The 18,839-nt window shown below is 46.9% G+C and overlaps 1 protein-coding gene across 6 annotated transcripts in view; it reads left to right on the forward strand.

Moving 5' to 3' along the window:
• Nucleotides 1-18,839, forward strand: part of COL14A1 (collagen type XIV alpha 1 chain) — a 150,593-nt gene that overhangs the window by 49,455 nt on the left and 82,299 nt on the right. For all 6 annotated transcript variants that reach the window (XM_083621799.1, XM_083621800.1, XM_083621801.1 and 3 more), the window contains 2 exons: nt 905-1,034; nt 9,308-9,453. In XM_083621799.1, the coding sequence (XP_083477925.1) occupies nt 905-1,034; nt 9,308-9,453 (276 nt within the window). The remainder of the gene's footprint in view (nt 1-904; nt 1,035-9,307; nt 9,454-18,839) is intronic.

The following is an 18,839-nucleotide window of genomic DNA, read 5'->3' on the forward strand; positions in this document are numbered from 1 at the left end:
AAGGTGTCTTCAGGAAGCCCACAAGCAGGCCCATTTTATCTGCTTTTGGCCTAATCAATCTGTTAGACTTCATGGCTTTTTAGGGGCGAGACTTGTGGCGATCACACAGGGTCCCCAGACGTTTCACCGTCTATGGATCCCTGTGCCACCACTTTATTTCTCGCTGCCACCACCCAGGCCCTACCTGGTACAATACTGAGTCCAGTCAGGGTTAAATTGGAACATAAACTTCTGTTTATTTATTGCAGTTTAACAAGCGTGTGGTTTCATAAACGGTATCGGTCAATTACAATCATGGGTTGCCTATCCAGACCTATAACTTACGCTGCCTGCTCTCACTCACTAAACCACCTCTCAGATATTTACTGGTCTTCCTAGCTCCTTAACTGTTCCTGACTCAGCTTATTTCTCTACACTAACTCAACCTACCCACAGACTCTATCCCAATTCACACCCACTCCAACCAACCTCCCAACGAACTCCCCCTTTCGCCCCTCCCAGAGCTGGTTTTATAGTCCCTCTGACTCCACCCCCCTGGGTTCTGATTGGGTAACTTGTTTAACTATTTCACCTCCAGTCTCTCATATGTTAACGTCACAAGACTTTGGCACCTAAAACGGCTGCTGCGCTCTCGCGCAAGAAAACAGGATGCCCCGTTTTTTTCTGGGATGCTTGTGGGTTATGGGATGCCTCTATTTTGGGCAGGGCATGAGTAGAGGACTCTTTGGGGGGAAAGGTGGAAATCTTTAGTGACTGCTAATGAACTGGCATTCTCCTCCTTTCACCAGTCATTTCTCTTTCTCCTGGAATCGTGCTAAGGCTCATTTCCAAGCAAAGGAGAAAACCTGATTTGGTATGAATTTTTTTAAAAACTTGATTTCATTCAGTCTGTCTTGTCCTACAGGTGGTTGTGCATGGCAGCGATTCAACAGCAGTGCTGAAAAACCTGATGTCTATAACCGAATACCAGATAGCTGTTTTTGCCATATACATTACTTCTGCCAGCGAGGGCCTCCGGGGTACTGAAACTACGCGTAAGTAATGGAACAGAACAAAGAGTCGGTGTGTATCTGTTTCTGAGCTGTGCTGAAGCTGGATTCTTTAGGCCCTAATCAGGCATTCGAAACCTTTGATGTGATGAGACAGAACAGTGACAATTCGCTAGCTCTGCCTGCCTCCCCCCCCCATAGCCTTCCCGACTACCCTCCACAAGTTAGAGACAAACATCTGCAGTGGAACGCCTTTTCTGCTTGGAAAATCCAGGTTATGGAATCCATATAGAGCTTCCATGGGTTTAAAAACAGGCTCCCCACTTCAAAAGATCTCCCTCCAGCAGGTGGAGGGTGATAGGAATGTATTTGAATCAGGAATGTATTTGGTTGATGAAGCTGGTACCTTGGTTCTCTTTCTCTCTCTCTTTCATTGCATGAAGGATTTAGAACACCTGAACAGGGTTTCTGCAATGCTTCTAGTACATTTGGTAACTCCAGGTTTAAGAGCATGAGAAGAACCTGCCGGATCAGGCCAGTGTCTCATCTAGTGCAACATCCTGTTCTCCCGGTGGCCAATGGGAAGCCCACATAGGTTAAAACCTGTGTCTGATATTGCATCAGATTTGAAAGTTTGCTTCTTTCCGTGTTGGACAATCATATGGACAGGGGCGCTACTACCGAGAAGGCCCTCTGCCTGGTTCCCTGTAGCTTTGCTTCTCGCAATGAGGGAACTGCCAGAAGGCCCTCAGCACTGGACCTCAGCGTCCGGGCAGAACGATGGGGGTGGAGACGCTCCTTCAGATATACTGGACCAAGGCCGTTTAGGGCTTTAAAGGTCAGCACCAACACTTTGAATTGTGCTCGGAAACGTACTGGGAGCCAATGTAGGTCTTTCAAGACCGGTGTTATATGGTCTCGGCGGCCGCCCCCAGTCACCAGTCTAGCTGCTGCATTCTGGATTAGTTGTAGTTTCCGAGTCACCTTCAAAGGTATCCCCACGTAGAGCGCATTGCAGTAGTCCAAGCGGGAGATAACCAGAGCATGCACCACTCTGGCGAGACAGTCCGCAGGCAGATAGGGTCTCAGCCTACGTACCAGATGGAGCTGGTAAACAGCTGCCCCGGACACAGATTTGACCTGTGCCTCCATGGACAGCTGTGAGTCCAAAATGACTCCCAGGCAGCGCACCTGGTCCTTCAGGGGCACAGTTACCCCATTCAGGACCAGGGAATCCTCCACACCTGCCCGCCTCCTGTCCCCCAAAAACAGTACTTCTGTCTTGTCAGGATTCAACCTCAATCTGTTAGCCGCCATCCATCCTCCAACTGCCTCCAGACACTCACACAGGACCTTCACCGCCTTCACTGGTTCTGATTTAAAAGAGAGGTAGAGCTGGGTATCATCCGCATACTGATGAACACCCAGCCCAAACCTCCTGATGATCTCTCCCAGTGGCTGCATGTAAATGTTGAAAAGCATGGGGGAGAGGACAGAACCCTGAGGCACCCCACAAGTGAGAGCCCAGGGGTCTGAACACTCATCCCCCACCACCACTTTCTGAACACGGCCCAGGAGGAAGGAGCAGAACCACTGTATGACAGTGCCCCCAGCTCCCAGCCCCTCAAGACGGTCCAGAAGGATGTTATGGTCGATGGTATCAAACGCTACTGAGAGATCCAGCAGAAGTAGGAAACAGGTCTCACCTTTGTCCCTAGCCCGCCGGAGATCATCAACCAGTGCGACCAAGGCAGTTTCAGTCCCATGATGAGGCCTGAATCCCGACTGGAAGGGATCCAAATGGTCCGCTTCTTCCAGGCGTGCCTGGAGTTGTTCGGCAACCGCTCGCTCAATCACCTTGCCCAAGAATGGAAGATTTGAGACTGGGCGATAGTTGGCCATCGTGGCCGCCTCTAAAGATGTTTTTTTAAGAAGCGGTTTAATAACCGCCTCTTTCAGCAGGTCTGGGAAGGCTCCCTCACGGAGGGAAGCATTCACCACCCCACGAAGCCCATCGCCCAGTCCTTCCCGGCTAGCTTTTATAAGCCAGGATGGGCAAGGATCCAGGAGACAGGTGGTTGGTTTCACTCGTCCAAGCAGCCTGTCCACATCCTCGGATGTAACAGATTGGAATTGATCCCACTCAACTTGACTAGACAGAACTCTAGCACTCTCCCGCCCCGGCCCTGCTCCCACAGTGGAGTCTACTTCTTCCCGAATCTGAGCGATTTTATCTGCAAAAAACTTTGCAAAATCATTGCAGGAGAACATGTGGCCCGTACTGGGCCCCGATGTTGCAGGTGGTTCCGCTAAATTGTGAACCACCTGAAAAAGTCTCCTGCTGCTGTTTTCTGCAGATGCAATAGAGGCGGTGAAGAAATTCTTCTTTGCCGTCGCTATCGCCACTTGGTAGGCTCGACGTTGAGCTCTAACCTGTGTCCGGTCAGATTCGGAATCTGAACAGGTGATGGGTGCTCTCTCAAGAAAAGTTATCGGGGGAGAATCAGAGGCAATCCTGCCATGTCAGAGCAAATGCTTTGCTTTCTTAATGAGGCAGTAAAGCCCATTCATTGGGATCTGACCACCTTACTTTCAAATAGAGTGGTGCTTGCATGAGATAGACCCCTCTGGGAATAAGCTAAAAGCTTCTGCATCAGGAAAATTGTTAGCATATGAACTGTTTTCTCTGACATAGTAACTTCTTTGTTTTCAGGTGAAGTCTGTTTCATTTAAGAGCCACCCCTTGTAAAAAGTGCTTGTAAAATTAACCACAGGCTTACCTTGCTGTCAAAAGAACCCCAAGTATCGTAGCTCCGGCCTCAGTTTGACTTTTCACCATGCATGAGGCTTAAAGTGTTTCTTGTTGCAGTTGGCTTGCGATGAGAATGTTAAATCCACATTAACCAAAACCCACATTTGCATTATGAGTTCCTATCCTCTGGTTTCTGCGTTAAGAACATGTGGCCAGAATCAACTCCGAAGCCTCACTTGACCAGCCTAGGCCTATGCCAAGTCCCATACAGTTCAGTAGGACTTACTCCTAAATAAATATGCATTGGATCACAGCCTCGGTGTGCTTTCACTCAAGAAAAGCACACCTGTCCTTGGGGGTCAGCTTTTATCTTGTTGCTTGTTGCTGACTAGTGAGATTAATCCTCCAGACACAAACCAGCAGGCCTCCTGATAAGAGCTTGCATTCCAGCTCCTCTGCCGATTGATTCTAGGTTGTGTGAGTAAGGGAATGGAAGGTCTGCTTCCATACCTGGCACCAATCCTCAGCTATCACCCAGGAAGGAGTAATTATGTGGTGCTTGTGCCTAGCATGGTCTTTCTAGAAGTGTGTGTGTGCTCTGCATTCCAAGCAGCATGGAGAAGAGTCTTTTATTTATGCTTAAGCACCATATCTTTAGGGATGCCACAGATGCTTTTAAGAGGTTTTGTGTCTTGACATGCTCTTGCCTACGGACCCAGTTTTATATTTCTTCCTTTTCTTTTCTTTTTGGAAAAAGCCATTTTGACGAATACCGCTGCTTTATGGGGGCAGCTGGATTCAAGAGATTTCCTGCATCTTGCTGCTTCCTCGGTGCAAACCTCAAAAGAATCTGCCTACAAATGAAGGCCCGTGTCTCCTGCGACTGGCAGAAGCTCTGGGGCCCATCATCTGCTAGCCAAACCTTCAATGGGAAATGCCATTCAATTTCAGGACTGAGGCTGAAAAGCAGGTGGTCTACCTCTGAGCTTATACCCTGCCCTCACAGGGACGCGGTGGTGCTGTGGTCTAAACCACCAAGCCTCTTCGACTTGCCAATCGTAAGGTTGGCAGTTCGAATCTGTGCGATGGGGGTGAGCTCCCATTGCTCTGTCCCAGCTCCTGCCAACCTAGCAGTTTGAAAGCACGCCAGTGCAAGTAGATAAATAGGTACTGCTGTGGCGGGAAGATAAATGGCATTTCTGTGCGCTCTGGCTTCTGTCGCAGTGTCCTATCGTGCTAGAAGCAGTTTAGTCATGCTGGCCACATGACCCAGAAAGCTGTCTGCGGACAAACGCCGGTTCCCTTGGCCTGAAAGCAAAGATGAGTGCCACACCCCATTTGTTGTTATTTAGTCATTTAGTTGTGTCCGATTCTTCGTGACCCCATGGACCAGAGCACACCAGGCACTCCTGTCTTCCACTGCCTCCCGCAGTTTGGTCAAACTCATGTTGGTAGCTTCGAGAACACTGTCCAACCATCTCGTCCTCTGTCATCCCCTTCTCCTTGTGCCCTCAATCTTTCCCAACATCAGGGTCTTTTCCAGGGAGTCTTCTCTTCTCATGAGGTGGCCAAAGTATTGGAGCCTCTGCTTCAGGATCTGTTCTTCCAGTGAGCATTTGGGGCTGATTTCCTTAAGAATGGATACATATTATGTACCCCATAGTCAAATACAATTAGATTTAACCATCCAAGGGTCTTTTACCTTTTTTAGCTATACCTTGCTCTGTTGCATCTCTGAATCCAATCACACCCAAAGCAGTGACACAACAGAAATGCCTCCCACCGAGGAAGGGACAGTGAATCATACAGAGACACTGCGGGCAACTTCTGTGTAGGTGGATTATTTGGGTTGTCATTTAACACAGCATGCTGGCAGGTCCCGGCACACTCATGTGCCCCAACACTGGGAATTATTGAACTAGGGCATCAATGCTATGTATGCTCCTTTGGGAATGAGTGCCATTGTTCCCAGTGGGACTTACTCCTGAGCTGACATGCATTGGATTGCACTGCATAAGAATTAGGTTATGTGTAGGCCAGGATGTGATCCATCCCGGTCAGGATTTGGTTAATGAGTAACTCCGTGGTAATATTGCCGCATACTGACGCAGTAACATCACATCCCAAAGCACCTGGCGCACTCTCAAAGTCACTTTTCAAGTTCTGACTAAGCCCATCCCTATACATTTTTCAGAACTGATCGCACAACTGCCCAAGGCTGAATGTCTCCAAGCGCCGTTTTAACAAATCTTTGCTTGAGTGTCATAAAGCAATACTCTTGAAATGTGCAAATAATTAATCACTCCATTTCAAATATATATATATATTAATACTGCCTTTGGGAGTTTGCGGGGGGAAATATAGTTTACATTTTTGACCTCGTTGGAAGATGGTGACAGATTAAAATGAACAGCAAATATGAAAACCCACACATTTGTGCATAGGTTGCAGGAAATGAAATCTCGACTGAACAGCGCGGCCAGCCATGGAGATAAATTAATTCATGCCATGAGCATTTGAGACATGGAAAATGTTAAAGATAAGTGCATATTTGGTGTTGGTGGTGGGGTGGTCAGACCAGGGATGGAAAAACTGTGACCCTCTAGATATTGCTGGACTCTGAATCTCATCAGTTCTGACCATTGGTTGTACTGGCTGAGGCTATTGAGACTTGGAAGTCCAACAACATCTGGAGAGCCACAGGTTCCCTGCCCTTGCGTAGAGAGGAGTGGTCAGCAATAACATCATGGGAGACCCTCCAGAGCATCTGAAGACAGTATGACCTTGGGATGGGGTATGTGTATGAAATTGGATTTAGTTTGCATTTAAATGAGAATATATGAGATTCATACTTTCCAAAGCAATATGAAGCATCCATCCTTCAAAATTTGCACTTATCTGAATTTTGTGATGGAGTTCGCCAACCAACCAATCAACCGATGTTTACCAAAAATGCACATACAGTCATACCTCGGTTTAAAGTTGCTTCAGGTTGAGCATTTTGGGGTTGCACTCCATGGTGACCCGGAAGTAATGGAACGCCGCTTGCGCATGCGTAGACGCTCAAAGTTATGTCACGCACATGTGCAGAAGCGGTGAATTGCGACCCGCGCACGCACAGACGCGCAGATGCGGGTTGCGTTCTCTTCAGGATGCGAACGGGGCTCCGGAACAGATCCCGTTTATATCCAGAGGTACCACTGTATTAGAGGAACGTGGGCATAAAAATGAATATGTTACTACAAATAACATTTTTAAAAATTGCTGAATTGGAAAGGATCATCTAGTTCCACCACCTGCAATGCAGAAATCCCACAGCCCTGAAATTAAGAGTGTCATACTCTACCGACTGAACTGTTTTAGGATTATATTGTTTGCAGTTCTTGTGTTGCACCTATGGGGAAGACATGGGAGCTTCATAGGGCACAATCTTTATAAGTTCAGGGTGAAGGGATTCAACAAGCTCAGCCAATGCTGCGTGTGAATGGAACGTGATCCTCGAACAGGTGTGTGGCTCTCTGAATGCTTTTGGACTCCAACACCCATCAACCCCAGCCAATATGGCTGGGGATCTGGGATGATGGGAGTTGTAGTCTTACAACACCTGGAGGACTACAATTTACATGTTACTGCTTTGGAAGATGCCTTAGTACCCTTTGGAATGTGGCAGTGATGGGTTGTTGTTTTTTGCAGCTAACGTTTGAAAATCCTTGTATCATACCCGGGGCAGCCAGTTTTTCGGCATGCAGATAGGTGTGATGCTTCAGTTGGACTATGGAAACAAAGAAATGGAATATATTGTTACAGAAGTTGGGTGCCACCCCAACACTTTACCAAGCGGTAGCAAGATTTCAGGGGGGGTTCCAGGCGCTCACCCAGGGTCTGTGCTGCTTTGGAGAATCAAGACTGTTGTAGCTTTAAGAAATATGATTTATTCACATATTTACACCTGAGTTTAGATGGAGGGAGTCCAGATCTTACAGCATGGTCCTCTCAAGAGGGGCTTGTTCCCCACAGCACTCGAGACCAAGGCAGTATACCTGAAGGAGCGTCTACACCCCTATCATTCAGCCCGGACACTGAGGTCCAGCTCCGAGGGCCTTCTGGCCGTTCCCTCCCTGCGAGAAGTGAGGTTACAGGGAACCAGGCAGAGGGCCTTCTCGGTAGTGGCGCCTGCCCTGTGGAGCACCCTCCCATCAGATGTCAAGGAAATAAACAACTATCTGACTTTTAGAAGACATCTGAAGGCAGTCCTGTTTAGGGAAGTTTTTAATGTTTGATGTTTTATTGTGCTTTTAATGTTGTGTTGGGAGCCGCCCAGAGTGGTTGGGAAACCCAGCCAGATGGACGGGGTAATAATAATAATAATAATAATAATAATAATAATAATAATATTTATGCTAATGTGACATTCCCAAGACCACGTCCCCTGCTTGTATTATATGTATATACAGAGTGCAAAAAGCCTAAATACAGAACTGCCTGTGTTTAAAATTCATCCAAGGCTACATCTGTATTCTGACTCCTACCACAATATGGTAACATATTTGGTGAAATGTAGGGAAGTTTTAAATGTTTGATATTTTATCATGGTTGTAATATTCTATTGGGAGCCGCCCAAAGTGGCTGGGGTATAAATAAATCATCATCATCATCATCTCCTGATTCTGCTGTTCCTAAAAACTGAGCCTCCTTTATTTGTGTGCATTCTAATGGTCAGTTCTTTTGATGCTTTGAAGTACTAAGGGCTAATTCCCTCAAGCATTAGCTAACAAATTTGACTTCATCAACACTTGTTAATTGACTGGGATCAAAGACTTAAGAGTTTACCCAGGTTAATTAACTCTTCATATTCTAACTGCTGATGCTCAGAAGTAGGCACACACATTCCTACTTACACATGGATCTTGACCAGGCATAGGCAAACTCCAGCCCTCCAGATGTTTGGGACTACAATTCCCATGATCCCTAGCTAACAGGACCAGTGGTCAGGGATGATGGGAATTGTAGTCCCAAACATCTGGAGGGCTGGAGTTTGCCTATGCCTGATCTTGACTGCATTCTCAAAGTCTGGCACACAGGCTTTGCACAATAATTAAACCCCCACAAACCCCTCTCATAACCCCTTTTCTATTACACATTGAGACTGTCTTATAACATATCCCAGTTATAACATCCAAGTTCTAATGAAATCCTAATATCTACTAAACCTAAACCTTTTGCAACATGGCTCTATCACCATATTCATCTCAGTAAGATAAATGAGGAATCTAACAGAAAAACAAGAAACAGGATCCAAAATGAAGAAGAATTAGAAGTGCAATGATATTTTCAGGCAGTACCTCCCATGCATATGGCAGCGCAAAAGAAATAAGCTATTTTGTGCCTCATTCATCTTAAAGTCCTTGCATCGGTAATTTGCTGCAGGTCGTCCTGGTCAGCACCGTTCAAACAAAGTTGGTTGTTCATTCCTGACAAAGGAAGCCTTGAATTTACTGTTAGAGAATGATTTTTATTTCAGCTGCTCTCCTCTAAGTAACTGCATATTGTTTTCCACCCCTTGCAGTCGCCTTGCCAATGGCCTCAGATCTGGAGCTGTATGACGTGTCTCACAGCAGCATGAGAGTGAAATGGAACAGAGTAGCCGGTGCAACCGGCTATATGATTCTGTACGCTCCTCTAACGGATGGGCTGGCTGCAGATGAGAAGGAGGTGAGCTTGGCATCAACCAGAAGAGATGTCTGTGGAATATGAATGTTTGTGGAATAAGGTCGTGGGTTCGAGCTCCACGTTGGGCAAAAGATTCCTGCATTGCAGGGGATTGGATTAGTGTTGGTGCTGACCTTTAAAGCCCTAAACGGCCTTGGTCCTGTATACCTGAAGGAGCGTCTCCACCCCCATCGTTCAGCCCAGACACTGAGATCCAGCGCCGAGGGCCTTCTGGCGGTTCCCTCATTGCGAGAAGTGAGGTTACAGGGAACCAGGCAGAGGGCCTTCTTGGTAGTGGCGCCCGCCCTGTGGAATGCCCTCCCATCAGATGTCAAGGAAATAAGCAGCTAACTTATCTTTAAAAGACATCTGAAGGCAGCCCTTTTTAGGGAAGTTTTTAATATTTAATGCTGTAATTTTTTTAGCACTTGATTGCGAGCCGCCCAGAGTGGCTGGGGAAACTCAGCCAGATGGGTGGGGTATAAATAAATTATTATTATTATTATTATTATTATTATTATTAACCATTGTGGGCCCTTTCAATCCTATGATTCTAAGGACATGATGGATCATCTCTTCAAAGTGTGTGCTTATTTTCTTGAAAAGTTCCACTGCCTCCACAAGACACTTTATTAGGACTTATATGTTCTTCTCAAAGCAGGATGTGTAGACAGTGCCTGAGCCTTGTTGCTGTGTGGATGGGTGTGTTAGATTTTTTTTCTGGATTGTGGCTGCAGAGGAGAGAGGTAAAACTGTCGGAATCTTCAAAGCCATATCAGAGGAATTTGGCACTCTCCAGGTGCCCGACTTTGATTCCTTGTTGACCTCCCCGTCAGCGACTCCCGGCAAGACAAGGCGAGGTCTCTATCGGCCGATCCTCCTCACGAACGTGAGAAGAACACAACCATCCCTCCTCCCTCACTCCCTGCCATCCCCAGGGAGGGGAGAGAGACAGACAGAAATGTATTTACATGCCTTTATTTCTGTCTTTCCAGCAGTGCAGAGGAAACATGTCTGCACTCCTCAGCAGCATTGCTCCTTTTTCGTAACAACCTCCCCCAAAAGAATCAATGCGTGTTGCGGCAAGCAAAGCGTGATCCAGAGAAGAAAACAAACAGTTGTTATACACATAACACTCCCCTGTTGTTTCAGTTCCACCCTTGGAACTACCCGCCACTGGTTTCCCCAGTGTACCTCTCTGGTTGTCTGGCTTCCAAGGAATGAGTGCATCTGCACTACCTTGGCTAGCAACTCTCTGTTGTGTCTTTGTCTCTGACTCAGACACAGCTCCAACCTGTCCTCGGTTGTGTACAACAGCAACACATGCAACAGCTAAGTTAGCAAACTCTTCTGAGTACCTTTTGGGTGGTTCACCCTTTGTGACTCTCTCAGACCTGCGCAAGAGGTGCTGATCCTCTCTGCTCTCTGGTTCAGTCTCAGGACTCTTAGGAGAACCAGTTCCAATAGTCAACAGTGGTTCATCCTTCACCTGTGAAGGTCTATCCATTGTGTGAGATTTCCTCTCAATGACTGTGACAACTGAGCTCTCTGAGCTATCACTGTCGCTCTCAGTACCACTGTAGTCTGTAAAATCATCATTATCACCTGAATCGTCCTCTGTGGGAAATGTGTGTACTATCACTCTCTCCTGTTCAGGAGCACTCTCTAGAAATTTTGTGAGAATCACCTGACCAGATTCAGACAAAATTACTCTGTAGAGACCCTTTTCATATCCCACAAAAATGCCTCTGGCATTCTTTACTCCACCTGGAGCTTCTGTCCTCACATGAGACCCAAAAACCTTGAAATGGGCAACAGAAGGTTTTCTGTGGAACAGTTTCTCAAAAGGAGAACTTCCCAACTCTTTTGAAACCTTTCTCACCCACGCATAACAAAACGACATGAGTGACTCCGCCCAGAACTCATGTGGCAGATGTGAACTAAGCAATTGCGCATTCATCCCCTTTTGCAATTCTTTGTTCACCCGTACACAGACACCCCTGTTCCACGCTTCCGCTGAAACAGCAACCTTGTGTCTTATTCCTTCCTTCTGCAGGAACCTCTGGAAATCCTGTAAAAGAAAAATCTGCTTCTCATCTGTCAAAAGACAATCAACGTTAGCATCATGCACATTCTTAACCTTGTTACAAAACTCCTGAAACCTTTCCAAGGCTTCCTGTGGCCTCTTTAACACATAAATCCAGACAAAGTTAGAGAAATGATCCACACACACAAGATAAAATCTTGCATTGCCTCTAGATGGTTCTAGAGGACCAATCACATCAGCATACACCCGCTGAAACGCTCTGTCGACCCTGGCCACCTTCTTGGCGCTTGTTTTGGTCACACCTGCAAGAGAAATCAAGTTAGACTCAGAATTACATTCCATGTAATCACTTTGCTCAAAAGTCAACAAATACAGTCCATCTTTCTCTCTGGCAGAAAGATACAACTCTCCATCTTTGAAGATCTTGCAGCTCTCAGCATCATAGGACAGTTTCAGTCCTTTCTTTGCAATCTGCGAAACACTCAGCAGATTGAACTTCAATTCAGGAACCAAGTAAACATTGTGTATAGTCAGGTTCAGACTCCTGAGATACACAGTTCCAAACCCGGTCGCTTCCAGCTTCTGACCGTTGGCTTGTTCCACAGCGAAGCTTTGCTTCTTAAACGTTGAAAAGAGTCCTCTGTGCGGGGACATATGAACAGAACAGCCCGCATCGATTATAAACGAGTTTCCAACATCTGGCGTGGTTCCTTTCGCCATCAGGGCCTTTGCAGGTTTCACCGAAGACTTGGTATGACCTTTGCCTGCTCCCTCAGGCTTTGCTGAGCGGCCCTTCGCTCCTTTTGGCTGGCGTGGCTTCTTGCAGTTCCGCTGAAGATGCCCAGCCTGTCCACAATTGTAAACTCAGACAACGTTCAAAGCTACAGCATTCTCTCCAGTAGCAACATCAGTGGGGGAATTAGAACTCCGTTCTTCCCTCCCCCTGTCCTTGGCATCCATTTTGAATCCAAGCCTCAGCTCTTCGCCCTCGAGCTAGTAAAATCCAAAAGCTCTTTTGAGCTGTCTTCCTGCCTCTCTCAGGCAGGCAATCTCCAAGCTGTCTCACAGTCCTTGCAAAGAAGTGAAGACAAAACAACTCTCGCTCTCACTGAGCCAGCCCCAGGTGTCAGTAACTTTCCAAGCCGACTGACGGTCGTTGCCTAGCAACTGTGCATACTTTTCATCCTTATCTCGCCACAAGAATTTCTGGTATGCAAGCCTAGCTCTCAGAGCTGTTTTTCCAAACGCAGCTCTCCTGTGAACCAGAGAATCAATCTGCATTCACACTTTTAGCCCGATATTCAGCATACCTTTTTGGGGCTCCGTTGCTTGGAAAACACCTCCTCTCGGTGTCCAGCCGTCTGTTCAGCTTCTGGCTGCAATGCAGACGTTATCTTCTCTCCTTGGTGCAGAGGATGGCACACGATCCATCAACCTCTCACCTCTCATGCTGACTCCCATGGATCAGATAACCAGCAGCTTCTGCTACCATATGTCGGAATCTTCAAAGCCATATCAGTCAGAGGAATTTGGCACTCTCCAGGTGCCCGACTTTGATTCCTTGTTGACCTCCCCGTCAGCGACTCCCGGCAAGACAAGGCGAGGTCTCTATCGGCCGATCCTCCTCACGAACGTGAGAAGAACACAACCATCCCTCCTCCCTCACTCCCTGCCATCCCCAGGGAGGGGAGAGAGACAGACAGAAATGTATTTACATGCCTTTATTTCTGTCTTTCCAGCAGTGCAGAGGAAACATGTCTGCACTCCTCAGCAGCATTGCTCCTTTTTCGTAACAAAAACTCCTCCCCTCCCAGCTTGCTGTGCTCACAATTAGCACTGGGACACCCCCCCATACCTGTAATTAATCGATTAAAGAAAAACCAAAGATGGGGTGTGAGGGCGATCTGGCTGCGACATCTGTCACCCCATTGATCGCCAGGGTTGATTCGGCTGATCTGGCTGGCTAGGTGGGTGTCCCCTTCCTCCCTCACCGCTCCATGTGCGTCCCTCCCGAAGCTGCGCGCTCGGTGGAAGAGGACGACCATCCCAGATAGAAGGAGTGTACCGTTCTTCGGTCAAGGGTATACGATAGCTGCGCTCCCCTGCTAGAACCTCCAAACAAGAAAAACCAAAGATGTAGCTGCATTCTACACATGAAACATGTTGTTTGGCCCTTGGTAATTTCTGAGATTTAGTCAGAATTAGAGACAAAGGTGTTGATTCAAGCCTTCGATTCAGAGGCATTTGGCACTTCTCCAGGTGCCCGGCTTGATTCCATGTTGACCCCCCCGTCAACGACTCCCGGCAAGACAAGGCGAGGTCTTTATCGGCCGATCCTTCTTCAAACGTGAAAGAAGAACACAGCCACTCCTCCTCCCTCACTCCCTGCCATCCCCAGGGAGGGGAAAGAGACAGACAGAAATGTATTTACATGCCTTTATTTCTGTCTTTCCTCAGTGCAGAGAACAACATGTCTGCACTCTCTGATACCCAGCTGCAGAGAGAGAATAACTCCACCCATGTACTTCCAGTACAGGGTCATGTGACACTCTGAGCTAACATCCGGCTCTCAGAGCACTTTACAGACTGTCCCTGGTTCCCACGGTACAATCCAATAACATCAGTTTCCTGTTTACCATTCCAGCCACCTGGAGCTCGCTTCTGCATTGCTCCTTTTTCGTAACATCCTCCCCCAAAAGAATCAATGCGTGTTGCGGCAAACAAAGCGTGATCCAGAGAAGAAAACAAACAGTTGTTATACACATAACACTCCCCTGTTGTTTCAGTTCCACCCTTGGAACTACCCGCCACTGGTTTCCCCAGTGTACCTCTCTGGTTGTCTGGCTTCCAAGGAATGAGTGCATCTGCATTACCTCGGCTAGCAACTCTCTGTTGTGTCTTTGTCTCTGACTTAGACACAGCTCCAACCTGTCCTCGGTTGTGTACAACAGCAACACATGCAACAGCTAAATTAGCATACTCTTCTGAGTACCTTTTGGGTGGTTCACCCTTTGTGACTCTCACAGACCTGCGTGTGAGGTGCTGATCCTCTCTGCTCACTGGTTCTGTCTCAGGACTCTTAGGAGAACCAGTTCCAACAGTAAACAGTGGTTCATCCTTCACCTGTGAAGGTCTATCCATTGTGTGAGATTTCCTCTCAATGACTGTGACAACTGAGCTCTCTGAGCTATCACTGTCACTCTCAGTACCACTGTACTCTGTGAAATCATCATCATCATCTGAATCGTCCTCTGTGGGAAATGTGTGTGCTATCACTCTCTCCTTTTCAGGAGCACTCTCTAGAAATTTTGTGAGAATCACCTGACCAGATTCAGACAAAATTACTCTGTAGAGACCCTTTTCATATCCCACAAAAATGCCTCTGGCATTCTTTACTCCACCTGGAGCTTCTGTCCTCACATGAGACCCAAAAACCTTGAAATGGGCAACAGAAGGTTTTCTGTGGAACAGTTTCTCAAAAGGAGAACTTCCCAACTCTTTCGAAACCTTTCTCACCCATGCATGACAAAACGACATGAGTGACTCCGCCCAGAACTCATGTGGCAGATGTGAACTAAGCAATTGCGCATTCATTCCCTTTTGCAATTCTTTGTTCACTTTTACACAAACACCCCTGTTCCACGCTTCCGCTGAAACAGCAATCTTGTGTCTGATCCCCTTCTTCTGCAGGAACCTCTGGAAATCCTGTAAAAGAAAAATCTGCTTCTCATCTGTCAAAAGACAATCAATGTTAGCATCATGCATATCTTTAACTTTGTCACAAAACTCCTGAAACCTTTCTAAGGCTTCCTGTGGCTTCTTTAACACATAAACCCAGACAAAGTTAGAGAAATGATCCACACACACAAGATAAAATCTTGCATTGCCTCTAGATGGTTCTAGAGGACCAATCACATCAGCATACACCCGCTGAAACGCTCTGTCGACCCTGGCCACCTTCTTGGCGCTCGTTTTGGTCACACCTGCAAGAGAAATCATGTTAGACTCAGAATTACATTCCATGTAATCACTTTGGTCAAAGTCCAACAAATACAGTCCATCTTTCTGTCTGGCAGAAAGATATAACTCTCCATCTTTGAAGATCTCGCAGCTCTTATCATCATAGGACAGTCTCAGTCCTTTCTTTGCAATCTGCGAAACACTCAGCAGATTGAACTTCAATTCAGGAACCAAGTAAACATTATGTATTGTCAAGTTCAGACTCTTAAGATACACAGATCCAACCCCAGTCGCCTCCAGCTTCTGACCGTTGGCTTGTTCCACAGCGAAGCTTTGCTTCTTAAACGATGAAAAGAGTCCTCTGTGTGGGGACATATGAACCGTCGCTGCAGTGTCGATAATAAACGCGTTCCCAACATCTGGCGTGGTTCCTTTCGCCATCAAAGCCCTTGCAGGTTCCACCATAGGCTTGGTATGACCTTTGCCTGACGCCTCAGGCTTTGCTGAGCGGCCCTTCGCTCCTTTCGGCTGGCGTGGCTTCTTGCAGCTCCGCTGAAGATGCCCAGCCTGTCCGCAATTGTAGCATCGGACAACGTTCAAAGCTACAGCATCCTCTCCAGTAGCAACATCAGTGGGGGAATTAGAACTCCGTTCTTCCCTCCCCCTGTCCTTTGCATCCATTTTGAATCCAAGCCTCAGCTCTCCACTCTCGAGCTAGTAAAAACCCAAAAGCTCCTTTTTGAGCTGTTTTTCTGCCTCTTTCCCAGGCAGGCAATTTCCACAGTCTCACAGTCAAAACAACTTTCGCTTTCCCAGCTCTGACTGAGCCAGCCCCAGGTGTCAGTAGTTTTCCACTGCCGACTGTCGTTGCTTAGCAACCTTCCCCGGGACGGGAATCCTTATCTCACCACAGGAATTTCTGGTATGCAAGTCTTTCTTTCAGAGCTTGTTTTTCCAAACGCAGCTCTCTCGTGAACCAGAGAATAAATCATTCTGCATTCACACTTTTAGCCCGATATTCAGCATACCTTTTTGAGGCTCCGTTGCTTGGAAAACACCCCCTCTTGGGGCCAGCCGTCTGTTCAGCTTCTGGCTGCAATTGCAGACGTTATCTTCTTTCCTTGGTGCAGAGGATGGCACACGATCCATCAACCTCTCACCTCTCATGCTGATTCCCATGGATCAGATAACCAGCAGCGTCTGCTACCATATGTTGATTCAAGCCTTCGATTCAGAGGCATTTGGCACTTCTCCAGGTGCCCGGCTTGATTCCATGTTGACCCCCCCGTCAACGACTCCCGGCAAGACAAGGCGAGGTCTTTATCGGCCGATCCTTCTTCAAACGTGAAAGAAGAACACAGCCACTCCTCCTCCCTCACTCCCTGCCATCCCCAGGGAGGGGAAAGAGACAGACAGAAATGTATTTACATGCCTTTATTTCTGTCTTTCCTCAGTGCAGAGAACAACATGTCTGCACTCTCTGATACCCAGCTGCAGAGAGAGAATAACTCCACCCATGTACTTCCAGTACAGGGTCATGTGACACTCTGAGCTAACATCCGGCTCTCAGAGCACTTTACAGACTGTCCCTGGTTCCCACGGTACAATCCAATAACATCAGTTTCCTGTTTACCATTCCAGCCACCTGGAGCTCGCTTCTGCATTGCTCCTTTTTCGTAACAAAAGGAGAGTATTGATTCATTACACATTTAAAGTCACCCCCCCAAAAAAAATTCCACTTTCTGAAACTACATGTGAATCGAAGCACATGTGAATCGAATTCACACACATCTGAATTTTGCAATGCAGTTTTCCAACTGAACAAAGCTTATAAAATAATGTATATATTAGTGGCGTATGTATATATTAGCCAGGAGTGCCTGGCGTGCTCTGGTCCATGGAGTCACGAAGAGTCGGACACGGCTAAATGACTAAACAACAACAACAATATATTAGTGGAAAGTGTACATAAAAATAAAGAATTTATTGAAAACAGCATACCAAAATGCATTGAATTAGGGGAAATTATTTGCAGAAATGTTTCACATTAGCTAAGATGACATATAAAATGTATTTATTAGGATAAAACTTCATTGAAATGCTGATGAATTTTCACTAGGACTTTTTTAAAGGGTGAGAAAATCACAAATAGCTGCAAATTGTAAAGAGTTGAATTTAAGATCAGCAGAATGAGAAACTGCGAGAACTGAACTCTACAGATCCTTCCCTCCATTGTCAGAACCAATATGCATTTTCTTGACTTGGTGAACAAAACCTGCCCCTTAGACAGTGTGAGGGAGCACCATCTCTGCCCCATTGCTCAGTTTGTGTGTTTGAAATTGCATTTATTCCCATTCAGAGAAGGAGACTTAACAACATGCAAAGGCATGCAAGGCTCTGGTGAGGGTGTAGAGAGCTCGCATAGACTTGTGCTTTGTTCTTTGCATGATCTGTAGCTATGGGCATGTACCCCCTTCAATGAAAACTTGCTGAAATCAGCAAGCTCGAGAACCTCACCCTATAGACAGATTTTCAACAAATAAGTCAGTCTTTATTATTATTATTATTCTTACTACACCCAGTGAAGAAGCTCAAGGGGACAGAAAGACTCACTTCAAATTGCAAACTACATTAGCGATAACCAAACCTCGCCCTATGGAAATAATTCTTAAATGCACTAATCATAGCTGCCATCTCCACAACCATGTGGTTCCAGCTGCCATTTTGAGGTGTGTTTTCTTTTATTGTTGCAAAAACAACCGCAATCTCACAAGAAGAACCTTGAGGCCTTTTGTGCAGAGGTCTCCTCCTCCTCCTCCTCCTCCTCCTCCTCCTCTCACCTTTATAAAGGTAAAGGTAAAGGGACCCCTGACCATTAGGTCCAGTCATGGCCGACTCTGGGGTTGCAGCGCTCATCTCGCTTTATTGGTCGAGGGAGCCGGCGTACAGCTTCCGGGTCATGTGGCCAGCATGACTAAGCCGCTTCTGGCGAACCAGAGCAGCGCACGGAAATGCTGTTTACCTTCCCGCTGGAGCGGTACCTGTTTATCTACTTGCACTTTGACGTGCTTTTGAACTGCTAGGTTGGCAGGAGCTGGGAGCTGGGACCGAGCAACGGGAGCTCACCCCGTCGCAGGGATTCAAACCGCTGACCTTCTGATTGGCAAGTCCTAGGCTCTGTTGTTTAACCCGCAGCGCCACCCGTGTCCCCTGTATACTGGGTGGTTATTTCTAGTCCTTAAAACGAACCATTGTACTGTGTCTCTGTGGGCAGTACAACATGTACCTGGTTCTGACTCAAGACCAGATCCCAAATGGTACTCCCACCTCTGGATAAAGCCAACACTTTCAAAAGTCTTGTTGTGCCATCAAGACACCGGTT

This window comes from Podarcis filfolensis, assembly GCF_964270895.1.
Source record: "Podarcis filfolensis genome assembly, chromosome: 7".
Taxonomy (NCBI): domain Eukaryota; kingdom Metazoa; phylum Chordata; class Lepidosauria; order Squamata; family Lacertidae; genus Podarcis; species Podarcis filfolensis.